Raw genomic sequence first — 17,878 nt, 5'->3', positions numbered from 1 at the left:
CTGCCCAGAGCTCCCAAATGCTCTCTTTCTCCCAGAACAGAGCCCATAAATCAGTGCAGCTCAATCCTAGCACCTTTGCCCCATTGCTGTTGGATTTTTCTGCTTCATCATCAGCTGCTTTGGTGATGCATGAGCCCAAAATCTCTGCTCACCCTCAGACTTACTAGCAGAACTCATAAATTGGGAGTGCTGGAAAGCTGGAAAGCATCCAAAGTCTTCTCAAAGAGTTTTGCCAGAGTGTGAGGAGGAATTTAAGGCAGCCCAGGTTTTTCTGGCAGTAAATAAGTTTAAGTTCTGTTCCTATGAGGGTGCAGAAGGCATGGGGTGATGACACTCAGCATTTGTGCATGTATTTTGACTGCAGGGCGATGGGGAAAAGAAAAGTGAATCAATAATATTTGGCAACTGAAGTGAAGCAGTGCTTGGGGCTATTTGCATCTCCCTGAGCGTGGGCTTCAAACACACACCAGCAGCCCCAGTGCTTGGCAGCTGATAGGAAAAACAAGAGGTTTATGCACAAAGGAGTGATGTCTGCCCGTGCATGAGAGGCAGCTATTAGAAATTGCAGGGTGCAAAAAATGGAGAAAAAAATTGTTCATACTGTTGTATGGCATCTGTGTGAAAAGCCATGGATGAACACGCGAGAGATAGCAGGATTTATAGAATGAGAGGTAATGGCCTTCATTAGCACCAGTGGGTGTCCTGATTGGATATTAGGGAATATTTCTTCTCAGAAGGGGTTGCCAGGCATTGCAATGGGCTGCCCAGAGAGGTGGTGGGGTCACTGTCCCTGGAGGTGTTCATGGAGTTGTAACACTGAGGGATGTGGTCACTGGGTACTGTGGGGCTGGGTTGGAGTTGGACCTGATGGTCTTAGAAGTCTTTTCCACATCTCCACAGCTCTGGAACTTCTCCAGGGACAGTGGCACCACCACCTTCATAGGCAGCCTGTGCCAATGCATCACCATTCTTTCTGAGAAGTGTTTCCTGATATCCAACCTGAACTTCCCTTTGTGCAATTTGAGGCCATCCCATCTCATCCTAAAGTAACTGCCATCAGCTCCTGATTCTGGGTCCTTTCATCCAAGTTCTTCCCCCTCTCCTGTTGAGGATGCTGAGTCTGGAAAATAGGAATATGCCAAGGGCAGCAGCAACACAAATGTCCACCACGACAACCTCGCTGAAGCTATGGCTGCTGTTCCATAGACTTCGTTAAGATGCTTGAATTATAAATGGATGAGTAAAGCATAAATAGCTAAATAGGAGGGTGATGGGCTCTGCTTTTCTGCCAGCAAAGGAGCAGAATTGATTTAGAGCTGAGGAGCATTTTGGGACTGCCAACCTGTTGGTAACAGGGAGGTGGGGATGCTGGGGGCAGCTGTGAAAATGTGGTTCATTGCAAAAAAAAGCTCTTTGTGCTGGGCAGGAGGGCATATTTGTGTTGCTTTTCCCTGCTGTGAGTTCACAAAGAGATGCAGGAGCTGAGAGGGAGTTTGGCAGCAGCTGCAGTGCTGCGATGGGATAAAGCCCCAGGTTTTTTGTCCCTATTAAGCTCCCATTTCTCAGCATGAACACTCCCTCCCTGTATCTCTGTGATATTTGAGCTACGCCCTGAAGTTTCCCATCCCCAGACTCTTCCCTGGGGCAAATCTCTCCCATCTCTCTCTCTGCTCTCTGCTACGGTGTTAATGGAATGTGACCTAAGAGAAGATATGGGGATAGGAGTGGGGACATCCACTGAAATAATACTTGTTCGCTTTTGGGTCTGTTGCAGGTTTTACAGGGTCTTTGCATGGTTTCACACTCATCCTGTCTTTTTTTCAGCTCTCTGTGGTTCCTGCATGCTTTTTTAAATTTTTTCCCTTTTTTTTTTTTGAAGCTCTTGCATGTTTTTCCAGGCTTCATGTGTCTAATTTAGTGAAGGGTTATTGCACATTTTGCCAGGGTTTATTGCATGCTTTTCTGAATTGATTCATGTTTTACCAGGACTAGGGAATGTTCTGGGATTGATGCACATTTTCCTGGGATTTCTAGGATTTGTGGGCTCTGCCAGCTGCTCCCTCCCTTACACATGGCCCCATAAGGGGGGCAACAGCATTTCCCACCCTGCAGCAATGGCTGGCAGGAAGCAATCTGGCACACAACATGTTTAGAGGAGACAAATGTCTCAGAGCCACTGAACCATTTAATTGCAAATAAATACAGCCCACATGTAAATAATTACGGGGATCCAGAAAACAGCATTGTCTTCTGTGAGCTGGCAGCCTGCAGAATCCCTGTGGCAAGTGGATAAATGAAGATCTCTTGTCATAAAGAGGAAGGAACAGCAATGAGCCTGCCTGGAGATCTGCTGGTGTTGCTCTGGGAGGTGATGATCATGGCTGTGGTGCAAAGAGTGAGGTTGTGCTGAATGTAGGGGAACAAGTCCTAAAATTCATCCCTTCTCACCAATGGCCATATCAGGCTTTGTCCATCTCATCAGGATTGTTGCCATACCTTCTTTGGCCATGTCTCTTGGAAGGAAGAGCTGAAAGGATCGACCCCAAGGTTTGGACATTTATAAGCATTATTTTTCTGGCACAGCAAGTTTTCTTTTGCCATTTTCCCTTAAAGCTGCTGTATGTTTGCTGAATTGAGTTTGACTACATGATGCAGACTGTTTCCTCCATAAGCCTCTTCACTTTATCTGTTCCATTAAGCTTTAGCCTCACTTCCTGTCAAGTCACTTTATCTCCTTATCCCATTTTCCTTTATTCTGGCACTGAAGCTAATTGGACAGTGTTAGCACATTGCTGCTTACAAAACATTTTTGTGAGAAGTCACCACCCAGCAGCTAAAATTCACCCTTGCACTTACATGTGCTCTGTAGGTAAGCATTGCATTACCCATTTTCCAAAAGAAACCAGGTTGAATTCATGGACTTCTTCATGTTGACTTCTTCATGTCGAGTTCTTCATGTTGAGTTCTTCATGGTCTGATTTTTGGGTGGTCCTTTGTGGAGCCAGGAGTTGGACTCTGTGATCCTTATGGGGTCCTTCCAACATGGGATATTCTATGATTCTATGGGATTTGCAAGGCAGCATGCAACAAGTTGGTGAGGTAACTAGGATAAGGGCTGGGTGGAGGAATGGGAATCAGAGCCCTGGGGAAGGGAAAAGTGGATGCTGGAGATTGGAACAGATGTCACAGAAATTTGAGTGGTTACAAGAGACAGAGACATCTGAATGGGGTCTCCTCATGGACAGCAGAAGGAATAAAGACCACTGATGCACACCTGGACAGGTTTTGGCAGCCTGTGCTCATCAGAGACCACTTCCAGCTGTGTATATGAAAGCTCAGAGCCAAGCATCTGCACCAGAGGGACCAAATTTTGAAGGAAATTATTGACTCAGAAGATGGTGAGGGCCTAGGGCACAGGTTGCTTAGAGGAGCTGTGGGTGCCCCATCCCTGGAGGTGCCCAAGGCCAGGCTAGATGGGGCTCTGGTGTGGAGCAACCAGCCCATAGTAGGGGTTGGGGCAGGGGGGCTTTACAGTCTCTTCCAACCCTACCATTCTGTGGTTCCATGAATTTTGAGGACCCTTCCTACCCAACCGTTCTGTGCCTCTTGGGGTTGGAGTGGCTTTAAGGTCCCTTCCAACCCAACCATTCTATGGTTCTATGAATGTTTTTGATAGAGAATTGGCAGGATGGTGCATTTATCAGTGCATAATCTCAGCAGAGCACATCTGGATAATATCCATACCACATTTGGCATCCTGAAATTGCCCTGATACCCTACTTGGACAAAGAGCTGTATCATAAGGAAGGGACCACAAATCCCCATTCCCATCTCAGAAGGAGCGACGTCAACCCAGCAGTCTGGCATTTCCCTGGGGTTTAGGGGGTTCCTATAGCAACAGAGCACTGCTTGTGGTAGCTCTTACCTTTATGGCAATAAAAGAGTGCTCACGCACATTTTCTGAAATTAATGCCAGTCACCCTGCACAGTGTGTTTTGTCAACAGTTATACTAATCAGCAGCCAGTACACAAGCTGAGACAAAACAGGGGCTGAAACCATTTTTCCCTGCCTGTGCCCACAGCTGAGGGATGCATGGAGTGGGATCTGCCCTCAAACGTTGCTTCCATATACAACAAAACAGGGTTGCAGGATGACCCTATCCCCACTGTGATAAAATCCTGAAGGCTTTGCTTGTCAATCTCCAGAATGTTAAAACTGCAATGGAAGTGATGCCTGGGCTGTGGGTTTTAAGGGCAGATCCCAGCCCTGCTCCATCCTGGGCTTGTGGCTGAGCCCCAGTGGTACCCAATGTACTGGGTGATGGGGATGCAGATTTCTGGGAGCAGGACTTGGTCACCAGCTCAGGGGAAAATGAAGAATTAAGTATGGTAAATGTCAGGTTTTTCTCAGAGAGGATTTGGTAACTGTGGAGGATAACAAAGGAGCCTCTCACCATCTGGGAGCTGAATGAAGGGTAAACTGACTGAATGAAAGGTAAACTGGAGCTTAAGAAATCATCATTAATTTGCCACAGCAAGACCTTGCTATGCTTAGAGAAATTAAAATGCAAGCTCTCAAATTCATCCTGCAAGGAGCTCAGGAAGAAAAGGTATCAGGGGAATACATAATGGGATGGAAATGGGTCCATTCATAAATCACTCTCAGTAATTCACCGCTGCTGAAGGATTTGACAGGTCATGGAGTGGAGACGTTAAGTGTGCCTGATCCAATGGGATCCAGGGCATTCCCCCATCTCCCTTTTGATATAGTGGGAGGGAAATGGGGTTCAGGTGGTCTCAGCTGAGCGATAACACTAATGGTGATGTCTGACAGTGCGTATAGACTGTGTGCCCTTTGGAAATTGTCACCTCTTGTGCTGCCAGTGGGAAGCTCATTTTCAGCCCTGGGGGGTTTGCCATTGCAGGCTCACGGCTGTGAGTTAAACAGATGTAAGCTTGAGTTAAGCAAAATAATTACCTTAGCTCTTCAGAAATCAGGCTTCTAATCCCTGGCAGAAGCCGCAGGGGTGGGATGGGGGAAGACCATATAGAAAGGCAGCAGAAAAGTTCAAGGTGTAAAAATGGGCTGTTTGATGTATTACTTTCAATGGCATAAAACCAAGGTGAATATTTAGATTCTGAGATGCTCCCTGCCTCAGATGGGGAGAAAAGCCCGGTGCTTTCTGGAGCTGGATAACCAAGGACTTTGGAGGACACCAAGAGCTCTTTGCACTCACAGTGCAAATTGTGGAAATTCCAAGATCAGAGTTTCTGCCATTGAGCAATTTGATAACATTGCTCTGGCAGGTCAGCATTATGGGATGCAGAAGGACAATCTTCATGCTCTTTGGGTAGTAACTTCCATGGGCTGAGCTCAACGTTAAGGATTCACCAACTCAGGAAAGCCAGGCTGCTCTTGGTGGACTCAATGTGCCATCTCAGCGCTGTTACCCTCTGACAGAAACAGACTTGCCAATGGTTTCCATTAGGTCTTCTAGACAGAAGGCAGCAAGAGGCGATGTGGTTAAATGTGAAAATGCTTCCCTCCTACTTGGCCCGGTTATCTGTTCAAATTTCGGATGGAAAGAAATGGGAGATTTCTTAACAGATTGGCTTCAAACCCATGAACTGGGAAAAGCCAGAAGGGGAAAGGTCTCCTGTAGTGAAAATTCTTTAGTCTTGGCCTGTTTGCAATAGCCCGTTGTTGTCCTGGAGCCAGCCTTTGTCTGAGTTCATCAGTTATGAACCACCGTGGGTGATGCTATGTTTGGTGTATCTGATTTATGACCATCTCTTGGATAAGAAAAACATAATGAATCATTAAGGTTTGTATGTGATTGTAGTTGATCATCCCATGTGTTGCCTGTCCCAATTTTTCAAGGTCCCCTTTCCTTCCCAGCTGTTATCTCTCAGTTGCTTTACTGGGGCATTGGATACCACTGCTATTATGGTTTAGTTCACTTGGACTTTAGAAGCAGCATTGTCATATATTCCCCTCTCAGTGCAAGATCTGAAAAGACAGCACTGATAATATTAATGAAGGCTGAGAGGTATGTTAGCATTGATTTGCTAAGTGCACTGCTCAGTCTGCAAGGTGTTTCTTGCCATCCTGTAATAACCAAGGGACTGGGAAGCTAGATTGTGCTCTTGCTCTGTTGGTGAACTCCTAATTCGGTGTTTCCCAAAGGAATATTTGTGACCTCGAGCAGCTGTGTGGCAACTAAGGGGAGGAAAAATGCGGAGGTAGCATCCTTTGAGCAGGATCATTCCTCTTCTGCATCCTGCACCAAAATGAATGAGTCATGGTTTTTTTGTTTTGTCTTGTTTTGTTTTCCCACAGGCTAAATGACTCCTTATTCCTGTAGAAGCAGGAGCACTCAGGTCTGCCAAATCCCACAGGCTCCAGTAGGGAACAAATTGCTGGAAGAGGAGCTTAGCCTGAAGCAGTTCCATGCCAATTTGGCCAATGATGTCAGCTAAGTAGAAATGGGGCCAGCTGGCTTCTCTAGAGGTGATCTCCTGGAAGCTCCAAGCCTTTTACTGCTTGAGCCTCTTGCTTAGGACCTTCAAAAACTGCAAAGGACCGTAAAGAGAAGCAAGGAGTTATTGCTTATAGATCACAGTTCCTTCTTTACCTGTACCAGATGGGCAGAAAGGACACCAAGAAGTACATGCCAAGAACGAGGGAGATGTAGCACTGAGGGATGTAATCAGTGGGCATGGTGGAGGTGGATCGGGGTTGGACTTGGTGTGCTTAGAGGTCTTTTCCAACCTTCATGATTCTATGATTGCAAGATGGGCCCTTTGCTGGGCCTTGGCCATCTGTGGGCTCCCTGGGATTCTGCTGTTGTTTCCAAATTGAAATGTATTGAGGAAACAATATCACAAAATCAATGTGTTGCTCATAGTGTCTAGGACCAGACCACTGAGAATGAAGGTCAGCCATGTTTATCCTTGCCTAACCAGCATCACAGGAGGTGATTCGTCTTTAGATGGAAGCCATTACTCCTGATTTCAGTGGAAATTCCTCACTTTCACTATTCCCAGGGCTGCAGGAGCAAGAAAACCTCTGGGAGTCTGGCAGCACCCATGTTAACCAGACAGATACTTTGAGCCAGGACAAAATGCGGGCAGTCCACATTCATGTTGAGCTCCTTCTGTAAGATTTTCACCTCTATTATCTGACTGTCTTGCAGCAACTCCAGCCTCTCTAATCACTTAATGAAGCAGGAACGGGTTTATTTTTGTCTTCTGAAATCAATGTAAAAGAGGCAAAATTATCTGAGCACCTTGTTAGCCCTCCCACTTTTTCCCCATCCTTAACTCCTTCTCATTCAAGCTGAAGTGTGAAGGGCTGTCTTGCTTCTCCACTTACTTCCGCTGAGCCCCGGGGACTTTAGCATCACTGGAAAATGTATGGCATTTGCTTTCAGGGCAAATGCCCACTGACTACATCCCTCAGTGCCACATCTCCCTCGTTCTTGGCAAGTACTTCTTGGTGTCCTTTCTCCCCATCTAGTGCAGCTAAAGAGGGAACTGTGATCTATAAGCAATAACTCCTTGCTTCTCTTTACGGTCCTTTGCAGTTTTTGAAGGTCATAAGCAGGAGGCTCAAGCAGTAAAAAGCTTGGAGCTTCCAGGAGATCACCTCTAGAGAAGCCAGCTGGCCCCATTTCTACTTAGCTGACATCATTGGCCAAGCTGAAGAGATGGGAGAGATGGAGGTGTATGTGCGTGTTTGCTACCCTTTTAGGGCATCTCATCACCTCAAAACGTGCACACTCTGATTCAACCACACCTTTGCCTCACTGTTTCAGTGACTTCTGACCTCCTGCCTGGCCACCAGGCTGTTCTCCCACTGCTGTAATGGGCAGCAGAGTGAGGTAAATAGTGGACTCCAGGAAAGACATTTCCAAAAAGTGTGACATTGAATGAGGATGTCAGTCTGCTGCCTGGCATGTACCAGGGAAATCCACCTGCCCATGACCTTCGTGTGGGAGCTATTTCTGCAACATTTGTCACCCAGGGTTAATAAAAAAGCCAAGCTGGAGCTCATAAGCACAATAAGTGTTTTATATAAGTCAACAGCTAAAGAAAAAGAAACACCAGAGAATGAAGCTTAGACAGGTAGGATTGGGGTCAGCATGTCTTTATCTCTGTCTGGCTGCTAACACTTTCATGCAGACACTGGTTTTGAATGAAGGAGAAAGATGATATTTCAATCTGGGCCCCAAAATGTTCAAATTCCCCCCTCTGTCTTCCAAGCTTTGTATGACTTTTCCTAATTCCCTCATTACTTATTACCTCCAGCTGTGGCCGGAAGTTCTCTTGTTCCCTCATTGGGGGTCTACATGAATTTTCCTCTTGCTGTCATTTGCCTTAGCAAAATTGTTTTTAATTTCAAAAGATTTGAGTCTGTTTGTGAATAAATAGACCCCCTCAGGAAGGTGGCTTCTTACCCATAAAAAACATGAAAATAAGGTTAGGTTACTTGTCTATGTTTTGCAAGCCCACCTCCTAGCTGGAATCAAGACCTAAAATAAGGAGGTGGGCACAGTCTGTACAGCCTATGAAATCCCCACATCCAACAAAGCAGTTTGAAATCTGAAAGTTATATTCTAAGACATGCCAAGGAAATCAGAAAGGAAGAGTTCCCTAGTTGCTTGTGGAATATGTTATTCCTAACGAACCAGGAAAAGTTAACAAGAAAACAAACCAACATTTCCTATACCAAGTTCCTCCATAACCAAAATTTGTCTGATGACCGCAGTTCAGCAAAAGGGGGTTCTCTTTTAATGGCTGTCAACTGCAATCACCGCTGATCACATCAAGACAGAACAAATGTAGCAAATTAAAAACGAATGGAAAATTATCAGGCTAATTTTATTTGCTTTACCTGATTGGAAGACAAAGGAGGAAATTTCCAAGAGACGATTCAGTAGATATGAAAAAGGAATCAGCAGTCTTTCGTGTACATTTATAAATTATACTCCTTCTCAATTTATTTTGAAAGGAAGGGGAAAGCATTTCATCTTTTGCTGCTGTGGGACTGAATGGTCATCAAATAATGGCAGTAATACCTTGCATGTATGTAAGTTCTTCCAAATGATAATATTCCAAGTGCTTTCTAAAGAGTGGTACTGTAACAAATAAATATTATCTTCCTCTTTCAAAAGAGGCTGCGTTGGAGGAAAAGGGGTGGAGTTTCAGGTGGTGGTCCTTGGAGCTGCCCTCAAAGAGATGGGTCTGGGTTGTGTCAGCATCCTGCACGTTCAACAGTAAGGAAGAAGCCACCATGCCAATAGAGATGAAAAGGAGGTTGGGGGTGAGTAAGAAGGAAAAGAATAGACTAGCTCAAAATAGCCTGGACTATCAAAATCACTAGCTGTAATCAATTTAAAGAGGATCATTTAAGCAAAGGAACATGGCAATCTATGTAACCACAGAATTACCAATTTCCAAGTCAGCTGAAAAGAAGTGGTCTTGAGCGCTCCTGGGCTGTATTCTAGCAGACTGAAGAGTTATAGACCACCAAATCTCAACTAAGAAGATAATCAAGTCTTTAAACACCTATACTTATGATATGTTGGGAAAGACTGTGAGAATTTCAGCCCAAGGATCTTTTGTTTCAGGTCCAAATCTGCCAGTATCAAGACATCTTGGGGATCACAGAGGACAACTTCATAAATCAAAAATACCTTCCTTGGCTGAGAAAAAATCGCCTTATGCCTCATCTTGACAGTTAAAAAGGCATTAATCTCAGAATTAGAAATTATTTTTGGCTCAGATGCATGCAATGAAGAATCAGTTGGAGATTTTCAATGTGCACAGACCCCAACCTCAGCCTCTTCATTAGTTGAACCAAATCAACTGATAAAACATTTAAATAATGTTTGCGGATGGTTGCAGAGGGCTGCTGTTGAGCCTTTGTCCCAAAGGTCGTACCCTGCATTCAAGACTCTCATACTAATTAAAGATAAACGTTTTAGCTGTCTATACTTTGGATAATTTAGTATCTCTTCAGCTCCTGGCAACAGGAAGGCTATTGGCGGGCTGTTGCTGAGACCAAGAGCAATACCAAGTTGGCAAGAGCATTGGGTTCTGAGCCATATTTCAGCTGACAAAAGAGATTGCAAAGAGAAAACATGCTTAGGCAGAATGTTCAGCAAAAATCTTCAGAACAGAGGATGGTTCAACGAAGTTACCCCATTTATAGCTGCCAGTTTCTGGTAGAGCAAGTGAAGAGGATCTTGTTGAGAAAAGCAGCGCAGAGTCATCCTTCAAACATATTTTATCTAATTTACTTTCATTAAGTGAACAAATTGTGTTCTTCTTTATGTGTACCAATTCCTTTGAATCAGAGGCTATGATGACTGGATTTGTGGAGTGATTTTGAACGTATTCTCAGAAGACACTCAGGTTTTAGCTCATCCTTACAAAACAGTGCTTTCCCATTTCCTGCATGTAATTTTGGAAGATGAACAAAACATCCCAGCCAGGAGGGAGAGATTGAAAGGAGGAGAGAATGAGAATATGGAGAGGCAAACCTGCTGTGGATCACCCCATGGGAGATGAGGCTCCCCTTTCAAAGCTGCCCTCCTCTACTCCTTCTAAACCCCTGATCCTCAGCTGAGGGGGGAAAAAAATGGCAAGAGGAGCTAAAGAGGACAATTCAAGGAGTTTTAATTAAGAGTGAGGTAATATAGCTTTTGATGGGAGGAAATTAAGAAAGAAAGAAAGGATAGATGCTGGATAACAGCCTGTGATTTCCTATGGTACCATTGGTTGGAGGGAGGACTGATAGCCCAAGGTAAGTTGTAAAAATGCCATCCTTTTTGATCAATTAAAGCTAAGTGGGACAAAATAATGGGAAGTATAGATGAACTCTGGGGAAGAGGAGCTGTGATGCCCCATTCTTTCCGTTTACTAGACTCAGAGACACAACCTCAATTATGTCTCTTTACTGCTTGCTATAGTACAGAACCTGCCAAATCTGCCCTTTCAGTAAATGCCTCTAATTCAACCTGGATTTTAGGAGAAGTTTAAGTTGGCTTTGAAACTGCAGAGATTTTCATCAGTTGGAGACAAAAAAAGAATAAGAAAGAGAAAGAGGCAAAGGCAAAGGCAAAGGAAAAGGAAAAGGAAAAGGAAGAGGAAAAGGAAGAGGAAAAGGAAGAGGAAAAGGAAGAGGAAAAGCCAAGGGACCTGCAGGAGAGAGGCCTCTCCATTTTATTTGTCTCATCTTGAGAAGAGAGGATATATATATTTTTTTTTTCTGTCATAAACTTGAAGAAATTGTCCTGTGTTTCTCAGCAGCCTTTGACAAGAAATGAGTTTGCATCTTGGACCACATCCTCATCCCCTATAGATGACAGTAAATGGCACATAGGGGAGCAAACCCCATATGGCCTCCAAATACCATAAAAAAATATGGGTGTTTCCATGCCAGCACAGACACCTCTGTCTCTATGAGCTTATTTCTGTGTGAAAAAGAATAATCAGGCAATTTTTGTGCCCTGTTCTTTTTTTTTTTCTCACAGTGGTTGAATACGTCATGCTCAATGGGGACAAGGCTTCTTGGTGACACCGTGGATGTGGGGGACCATAAAACCATAGAATGTTTGAGTTGGAAGGGACCTTAAAAGTAATCCAGTTCCAGGCCCCTGTTATGGTCAGGATGGCTATCCACTAGATCAAAGATGAGCTTCACATCACAGCATCCTATGGACCATGATTTTTTTAACCTGCAGATATTCAGCAGGACCTTGAGGAGATCAAACCTATGCCACTGACACACAGATGGAAAATATAATTGAAACCACTGGGTCAGCAGCAGCTACAGCATGTCCCAACTGTGTCTCTCCTTCCAGCTGTCTAAGAGTTAAAGAGGGAGAAGTCCCTACAGCTTTCCAGAGCAATAGGATAAGGAAACAAGAGATGATGCTGGAGTGAATTTGCTTATTTAAGACTTTATGTTGCATGTGTTCTCATTTTTTGGTTTGTCTTCCCCGCATCTTTAGCCAAAGGTCAAAAAGATTTTGCTTATGGCTTTTGTTTGCTGTGAGAATAAGCAGAAGGAGAGCCTTCCTTGTAAAGCCCTGAGCACTTTTCAACACCATGCACCGATAATATTCACCAGACCGCTTCATCCCACAGGGGAAAAAATCTGTATAATGTCTGGAAAAGCTTCCTCCTGCCTCAAAACACGTGCAACAGCAAGAGCAGTTGGCATCCCTCTCAGAATAGCATCCCTCTTTGACTTAGAGAATTTGCTGTAGCTTTGGCATGCAGGTCCTTCAACTCCAGTAGGACTCCAAACTTGTCCCCAGCATGATGAAATGGCCTCTTCTTCATGTGCTCATCGTGACAAGAGAGAAAATAAAGTAAAATTGCCCGTGCCTGGGCTTTGCTAGCTGGATTTTGACATCTGGACAACAGGGCAGCAGAGCCGTGAAGAACCTGAGCTGGGCATGGGGGAGAAAATCCTCCCTCTCCTCAGTTCTCACGGCACGTAATGAGGTGGAAAGGTCACTGAAAGGTTCAGGTCTGCTTGTAAGTGAAAGGGGGATTTGGGGATTTCCGCACAGCATTTAGCAAGGGGAAGCTCTGCAAGCCAAGGCAGGTGGAGCCCATTCTCCCTTCTTCCTTCCTGGGAACATCCAGCTGACACAAAGCATCACTCCTAATGAGGACAGATCTCTATTGTTTGGGATGCCTCGCTTATTTCAAACCCAAACCACATGCAAGCCCCTTGGTATTCAAGTACTAGCATCTATTACAAGGTGGGAGAAATAAATCCTTGGCTGTTTTAGCTCACTTCTGCAGCAACTCTGTAGGATTTTTTTAAATTATTATTGGTTTGTTCACATTTTTATGGATTTGTGTGTTTTTTCCTTCCTAGGCTTTGATTCCTCCCTCCCTTGGAGTAGCAGAAAACTCTCAAGCCATGCGGCAAAACAAAGTGATCCTTGCCACAGAGAACACCTCTGCTTGCAATGAGCTTTGCTGCACAGTCTGAAAATCTGAGATGAAAAGGTCCATTTGCATTTCTATTTGTGTTGTTTGATGTTGCCTACCAAGTACAACTGGATCAAGCAGCACTTCAGCGCTAGAAGAACTATCCAGCATCCTTGGCTTTGGGTGTTGATTCACAGGCAGTGCTCACTGTGTGGAGCGGAGGAACCATGGTTGCAGCATTACTAAAAGCTCAGAGGAGCAAAGCAGTGCTCACTGCCTGGAGAACATGACCCCAGCAGTCAATCTGTTCGTCCATCCATCCATCCATCCACTCATCTATACATCCACCCACCCACCCATCCATCCATCCGTCCATCCATCCATCCATCCACTCATCTATACATCCACCCACCCACCCATCCATCCATCCATCCATCCATCCATCCACCCGCCCACCCATCCATCTGTCCTCCCAGCTCCATACTTCTGCCACCACACACTTGAGAGTGCAGCACAGTCAGAGTGCAAAATCCCAGGGAAGGAATGTGATTATTTCAAAAAGCATTAATTTAAGAAAATGATCATGAGCTCTTTGCTGCGTCCCACCTGATTCAACCCCATCAGAAGCATCCTCTGTGCTCAGCAGCACAACAGGGCTGGGAAATGCAAGTGCTGGGTGGCTTAATCACTCTTCAATCTGCCTTTTTTTTCCCCAAGTTAATTAAATGTAGAAGTAATCACATCAAGCACAGTGTTGTTGCGAGCACCACGTGCTCTCTGGCAGCGTGCAGGCAAATGGGATTTGGAGCACTATCTCATATTTGTGCAGTTCCTCAAGCAGAAGGCTATGGAGCAGCAGGCTACTGCACCCTAAATCTGAGCAATGTGAAGTGGATACTGAGACCCATTACTGAGACCCATTGCAAAATTTCAGGTGAATATGGGGTATGGGCAATGCTGTAGTGAGAAGTCCAAGTGAGCAAAAGCACACTGGGAGTCATTTCCCTGTAAATAAAAGAAAGAAAGGAACTGCCAAGCTGTGTCATAGCAAAGCTTCCCTGAAAATCTCAGAGCTCCAGCTAGACTCCAGGCAGCTGCCTGTGACAGTGATGGACAAACACTTCCAGACTGATTGTTTTCCTGTGATGAGATCAAATTGCATACAAGGGGAGTGACTGCAGGCCTTATCTTTTTGGTTCAAATCAATACAAACACACAGCCTGAGCTTTTTAAAGCCTTTATTAGCAGAAGGGACAAGCAGTGACCTGGTCTTTGCTCCTCCAGCACAAATACTTCAGCCTTCGTCCTAAGCACAACCCTATGTAGCCACAAGAAAGCTGCAAGAAGCCAACAGAGTGAGCAGTGTTGTGTTTGATGGGCTTCTGTCTCCTGTTCCAGAATAGCCATTGGGACCCGTGAAGGTCTCAGCAGTAAGGTGAGCCAACAGCAGGTTATTGCCTGAGGCTCTTAAGGTCCAACCAACATGTGGAGACACCAGAGTCCAACCCACAATTTATTCAGCAGTTTTAGGGTCAGAGTAGCCCATGAGCAGGATTTCCACCCCTGCCCAAGAAGAGCATATAACTTCTCTGCATATAAACCACTCTGAGTGGAGACTGGGACTTCTTCCTCAGTAAGCACACAACTTGATACCTTTCTTATCACCTACTCCATTACCTTGAGCCTTGTCTGCCTCGTCTTGTATGGCTGCACACTTCTGGCTGGAGTCATAGGGACTATCCTATGAGGTTATGCAGATGAGGTTACTCAGAAAGACAAGTAGATGTTGGAAGTGTCCCCACACTTGACACAAGCTGTGGCTGTGTGCCCTGCATGCTAGCTGGCAGAAGAATGCACATTTCTGAATGTATATTGTCCTTTCACCTACGGACTACAATTTAAACAAAAAAATGGACAGCTCTTTAAGTGCTGTCTGGAGGCAGAAAATGCTATCTGTTGCTTAGGAACAATCTTTATTCTACAAAATGACAACCTGTACTTCAAAGACTTCTTTAAATGCACCCAACATCTTGCCCACCCCTATATACCCCACTAGGAGATGTCTTTGTGCTGCAAATACAGCACCAGTCCCCTGGCATAGTAAGCTGTGAGTGGAGATCTAGTGTGTGTACATACCCCATCCCCAGCCTTGCTGCACAACCAGTGGTACAGCATGAACATTTCTCCTTGCACACGAAGCAAGCACTCATATTTAGGCAGATTTTGACTATGTCACTGTGTGTAGGCATTTCTGAAAACTGAGGCCTATGGAACACTACCATCACACCAATTATATACCCAGTTATGAATCCAGATATATATACATTGTTCTATTTTAACAAGGCAAGTGAAAGCTGTTTCATTGGCACTGATTCTTGAGTCAGACCAGGTGGAAACACCCACCAGTGCCCAATGTGTCTCAGTGGCGACTATCAGGTAAATCCTGCTCAAGATTATTCTATTTTCACATGATTGTGGTATTCGTTGTTGTTGTGCTGGTGTGCTCTGTGTCAAGGAATAAAATGTCCTTGAGCTGCTCAGAAGAGCTGCTACTTGAGGGCAGACATCCCTTCACTTGGTTCTGTGGTACTTGCTCTCCCTGCCAGCCACAAGCACCTACACCCAGGCCCAAGAGCAAGCTTGTAAGAGAAGTTCAGCTAAGAGAATCTGGCTTGCAAAGCTATCTTATCTGAGAGTCCAGCTGCGGCATCTGCCAGAGTGGAGCAGGTGTTGAACCGAGAAGCCTTGTAGGACACAGTGCTGGAGCTCTTCTTCTTGCGGTAGAAGTAACTGCTGAGGTGGAAGCGGAACTTGTCATGGAGAGAGGCGTAGATGAAGGGATTGTAGCATGCGGAGCTCATGGCAATCAGGTGGCATGAGACTTGAATGACATTCACGTATCTCTTGTCCAGGATGGTGAACTCCTCGTCAATGTCTCTGATGAAGTTGACTACCTGGAGGGGCAGCCAGCAGACAGCAAAGCAAACCACCGAGATGGTGAGCACCCGGAAGGTCTTCTGCTTCGTTTTGCTCCACTTGTCTTGGCACGGGTAGGCAGCTCCTGGGATGTTCCTCTTCTGCAGGTGATAGGAGATGGCACAGAAGGAGACCGATACTGCCAGCAGCGGGAGCATATAGGACAAAAGGAGCATCAGACACGAGTACAGCAGCCGCTCCCTCTCCTTGTGCTTCCAAAACTCCTCGCAGATGATCATGTCATGGCCTATGGCGTTGAGATCCAAGTATTGCGTGTGCAGTGAGGTGGGAACAGAGGCCAGGATGGAGAGAAGCCAGATGCAGGCCACGATGCAGACACAGGACTTGCGGCTTATCCTTCGGCGGATGGGGTAGGCCACGACGATGTAGCGGTCAATGGCGATGGCGGTGAGGGACAGCACCGAGACAAACACGGTGGTGGCCTGCATCAGGGTGACAAAGTAGCACATGAACATCCCGAAAAGCCAACCCCGCACCTCGAAGGCATAAGAGACAGTCAGAGGGACGCAGGCCAGGCACATGACAAAGTCAGCCGCTGCCAGGTTGCCAATGAGGAAATTGGAGGTGCAGTGCAGCTTTTTGGTGAGAGCGATGAGGAGAATGAGGAAGAGGTTCCCCATGCACGCCACAGCCACCAGGGTAGCGTAGAGAGGGATGAAGAGTGGCTTAAGCTCCAGCAAGAGGTCGAGGCCTGTGAAGAGAGGGGCTGAGGTGTTCTGCCAGGAGTCATTGGGGAGTGCCATGACAAGAGCTCAGCAAGGCAGGAGCCCAACAAGGCTTGGCCCTGAAGAGGAGAGAGACTCACTGTGGTTGTGCTTCTGGGCAGAAAGACCAGTCCCCAGTGTCTAGTTCTGCAAGGTTTAGGTCCCTGTAGTTGCACACAGAAGCTTTGGAGTGGAAAAAAACAGGGAGCATGGCTAGGAAGTGGTTAACTAAACAGTCCTCCTGCTGCTGTGATCTGCCTGCTGGGGAAAGCAGCTCGGGATGTGGGATTGAAAGTAACCTGAGCTGACACGCAGCAGGGAAATAAAGGCACCCGTATTTCTTCTTGCTCCCAGTGTCTCACTGTCAGCCTCGTTCCCTGCCTCCAGCCACACAGCTGGGCAGGAGTGTTCAACACATCCCAGTCCACTCAACTTTTCCCCTCACATTACTTCATCCCCTTGGATATTTACTTCTCCGCAATGCTTTCCAGAGGAAAAAACCTGTGCATTGCCTTCCCATCACTGAGCCAACTCAGCACCCTGTTTGCTCCCATCCCCATCCCCCCTCTCTCTCTTTCCCCACCACTTTGGCTCGTTACCTGCAGCACTTGGTCCTTCTTGGAGTGTGTGGAAGCTGTCCTCAGAACAGACGCAGAGCTCCTGGCTGGCAGCAGAACTGAGGGCAGATCTATTTTAGCTGAAAGTGCAGGGAAAAGCAGAATTACTCCCAGGACCCCATGCTGTTCACATTTACCTCCTTATCCCTTATTAGTTAACTCCCAGAGTTTACCGAGAGATATTATAGTTTTCTGCATTGTGCTATAATTAAAGTAGCTTCAGGTCTGTGCATCCAGCCCTGGAAAGCAAAATCTGGATGGAAATAAGAAGCAAATATGATCACTGAATTTCCATATTTCAGTTTTTCCATCTTCCATCCAGCATCTATATATATATATATTTGTTTCCTTAAGGAAGCAGGACTCCCTCTGCGGAGCACACTCACCACCCGTAGTCTGCCTGGAGCCTGCCTGGCTCCGAGAGAGCTCCAAGATCCTTCTGCTCGCTGATTGTTTCAAAAGGATAGGGAAATGCATCTCATTCACCAGCTGTTGCTCACTGCAAGTCCTCTTGTTGCTGCAATCCTCTCTCTCACTCCTTATTGTTGCCGTGATGCCTGAGCGCTGTGATTAAAAGGTAGGGAGGAGCGTGGCATTCCCACC

At 45.8% G+C, this 17,878-nt stretch overlaps 1 protein-coding gene across 1 annotated transcript; it reads right to left on the bottom strand.

Annotated features, from left to right (window-relative positions):
* Window positions 1-13,988: 13,988 nt before the first annotated feature.
* On the bottom strand, window positions 13,989-17,455 carry LOC100545729 (prolactin-releasing peptide receptor-like). Its single transcript, XM_031553418.1, has one exon. The coding sequence runs from the start codon at window positions 16,695-16,697 to the stop codon at window positions 15,615-15,617; it is 1,083 nt and encodes a 360-aa protein (XP_031409278.1). The 5' UTR covers window positions 16,698-17,455; the 3' UTR covers window positions 13,989-15,614.
* Window positions 17,456-17,878: the final 423 nt, after the last annotated feature.

This window comes from Meleagris gallopavo, chromosome 5, assembly GCF_000146605.3.
Source record: "Meleagris gallopavo isolate NT-WF06-2002-E0010 breed Aviagen turkey brand Nicholas breeding stock chromosome 5, Turkey_5.1, whole genome shotgun sequence".
In the NCBI taxonomy this organism is placed as follows: Eukaryota; Metazoa; Chordata; class Aves; order Galliformes; family Phasianidae; genus Meleagris; species Meleagris gallopavo.
Note: the sequence above shows the minus strand (reverse complement) of the source record. Positions and strands in the feature narration are given on the sequence as shown.

What these genes read in the sequence shown, in the direction of transcription:
- LOC100545729 (XM_031553418.1), bottom strand. Translation starts at nt 16,697, where the DNA reads ATGGCACTCCCCAATGACTCCTGGCAGAACACCTCAGCCCCTCTCTTC.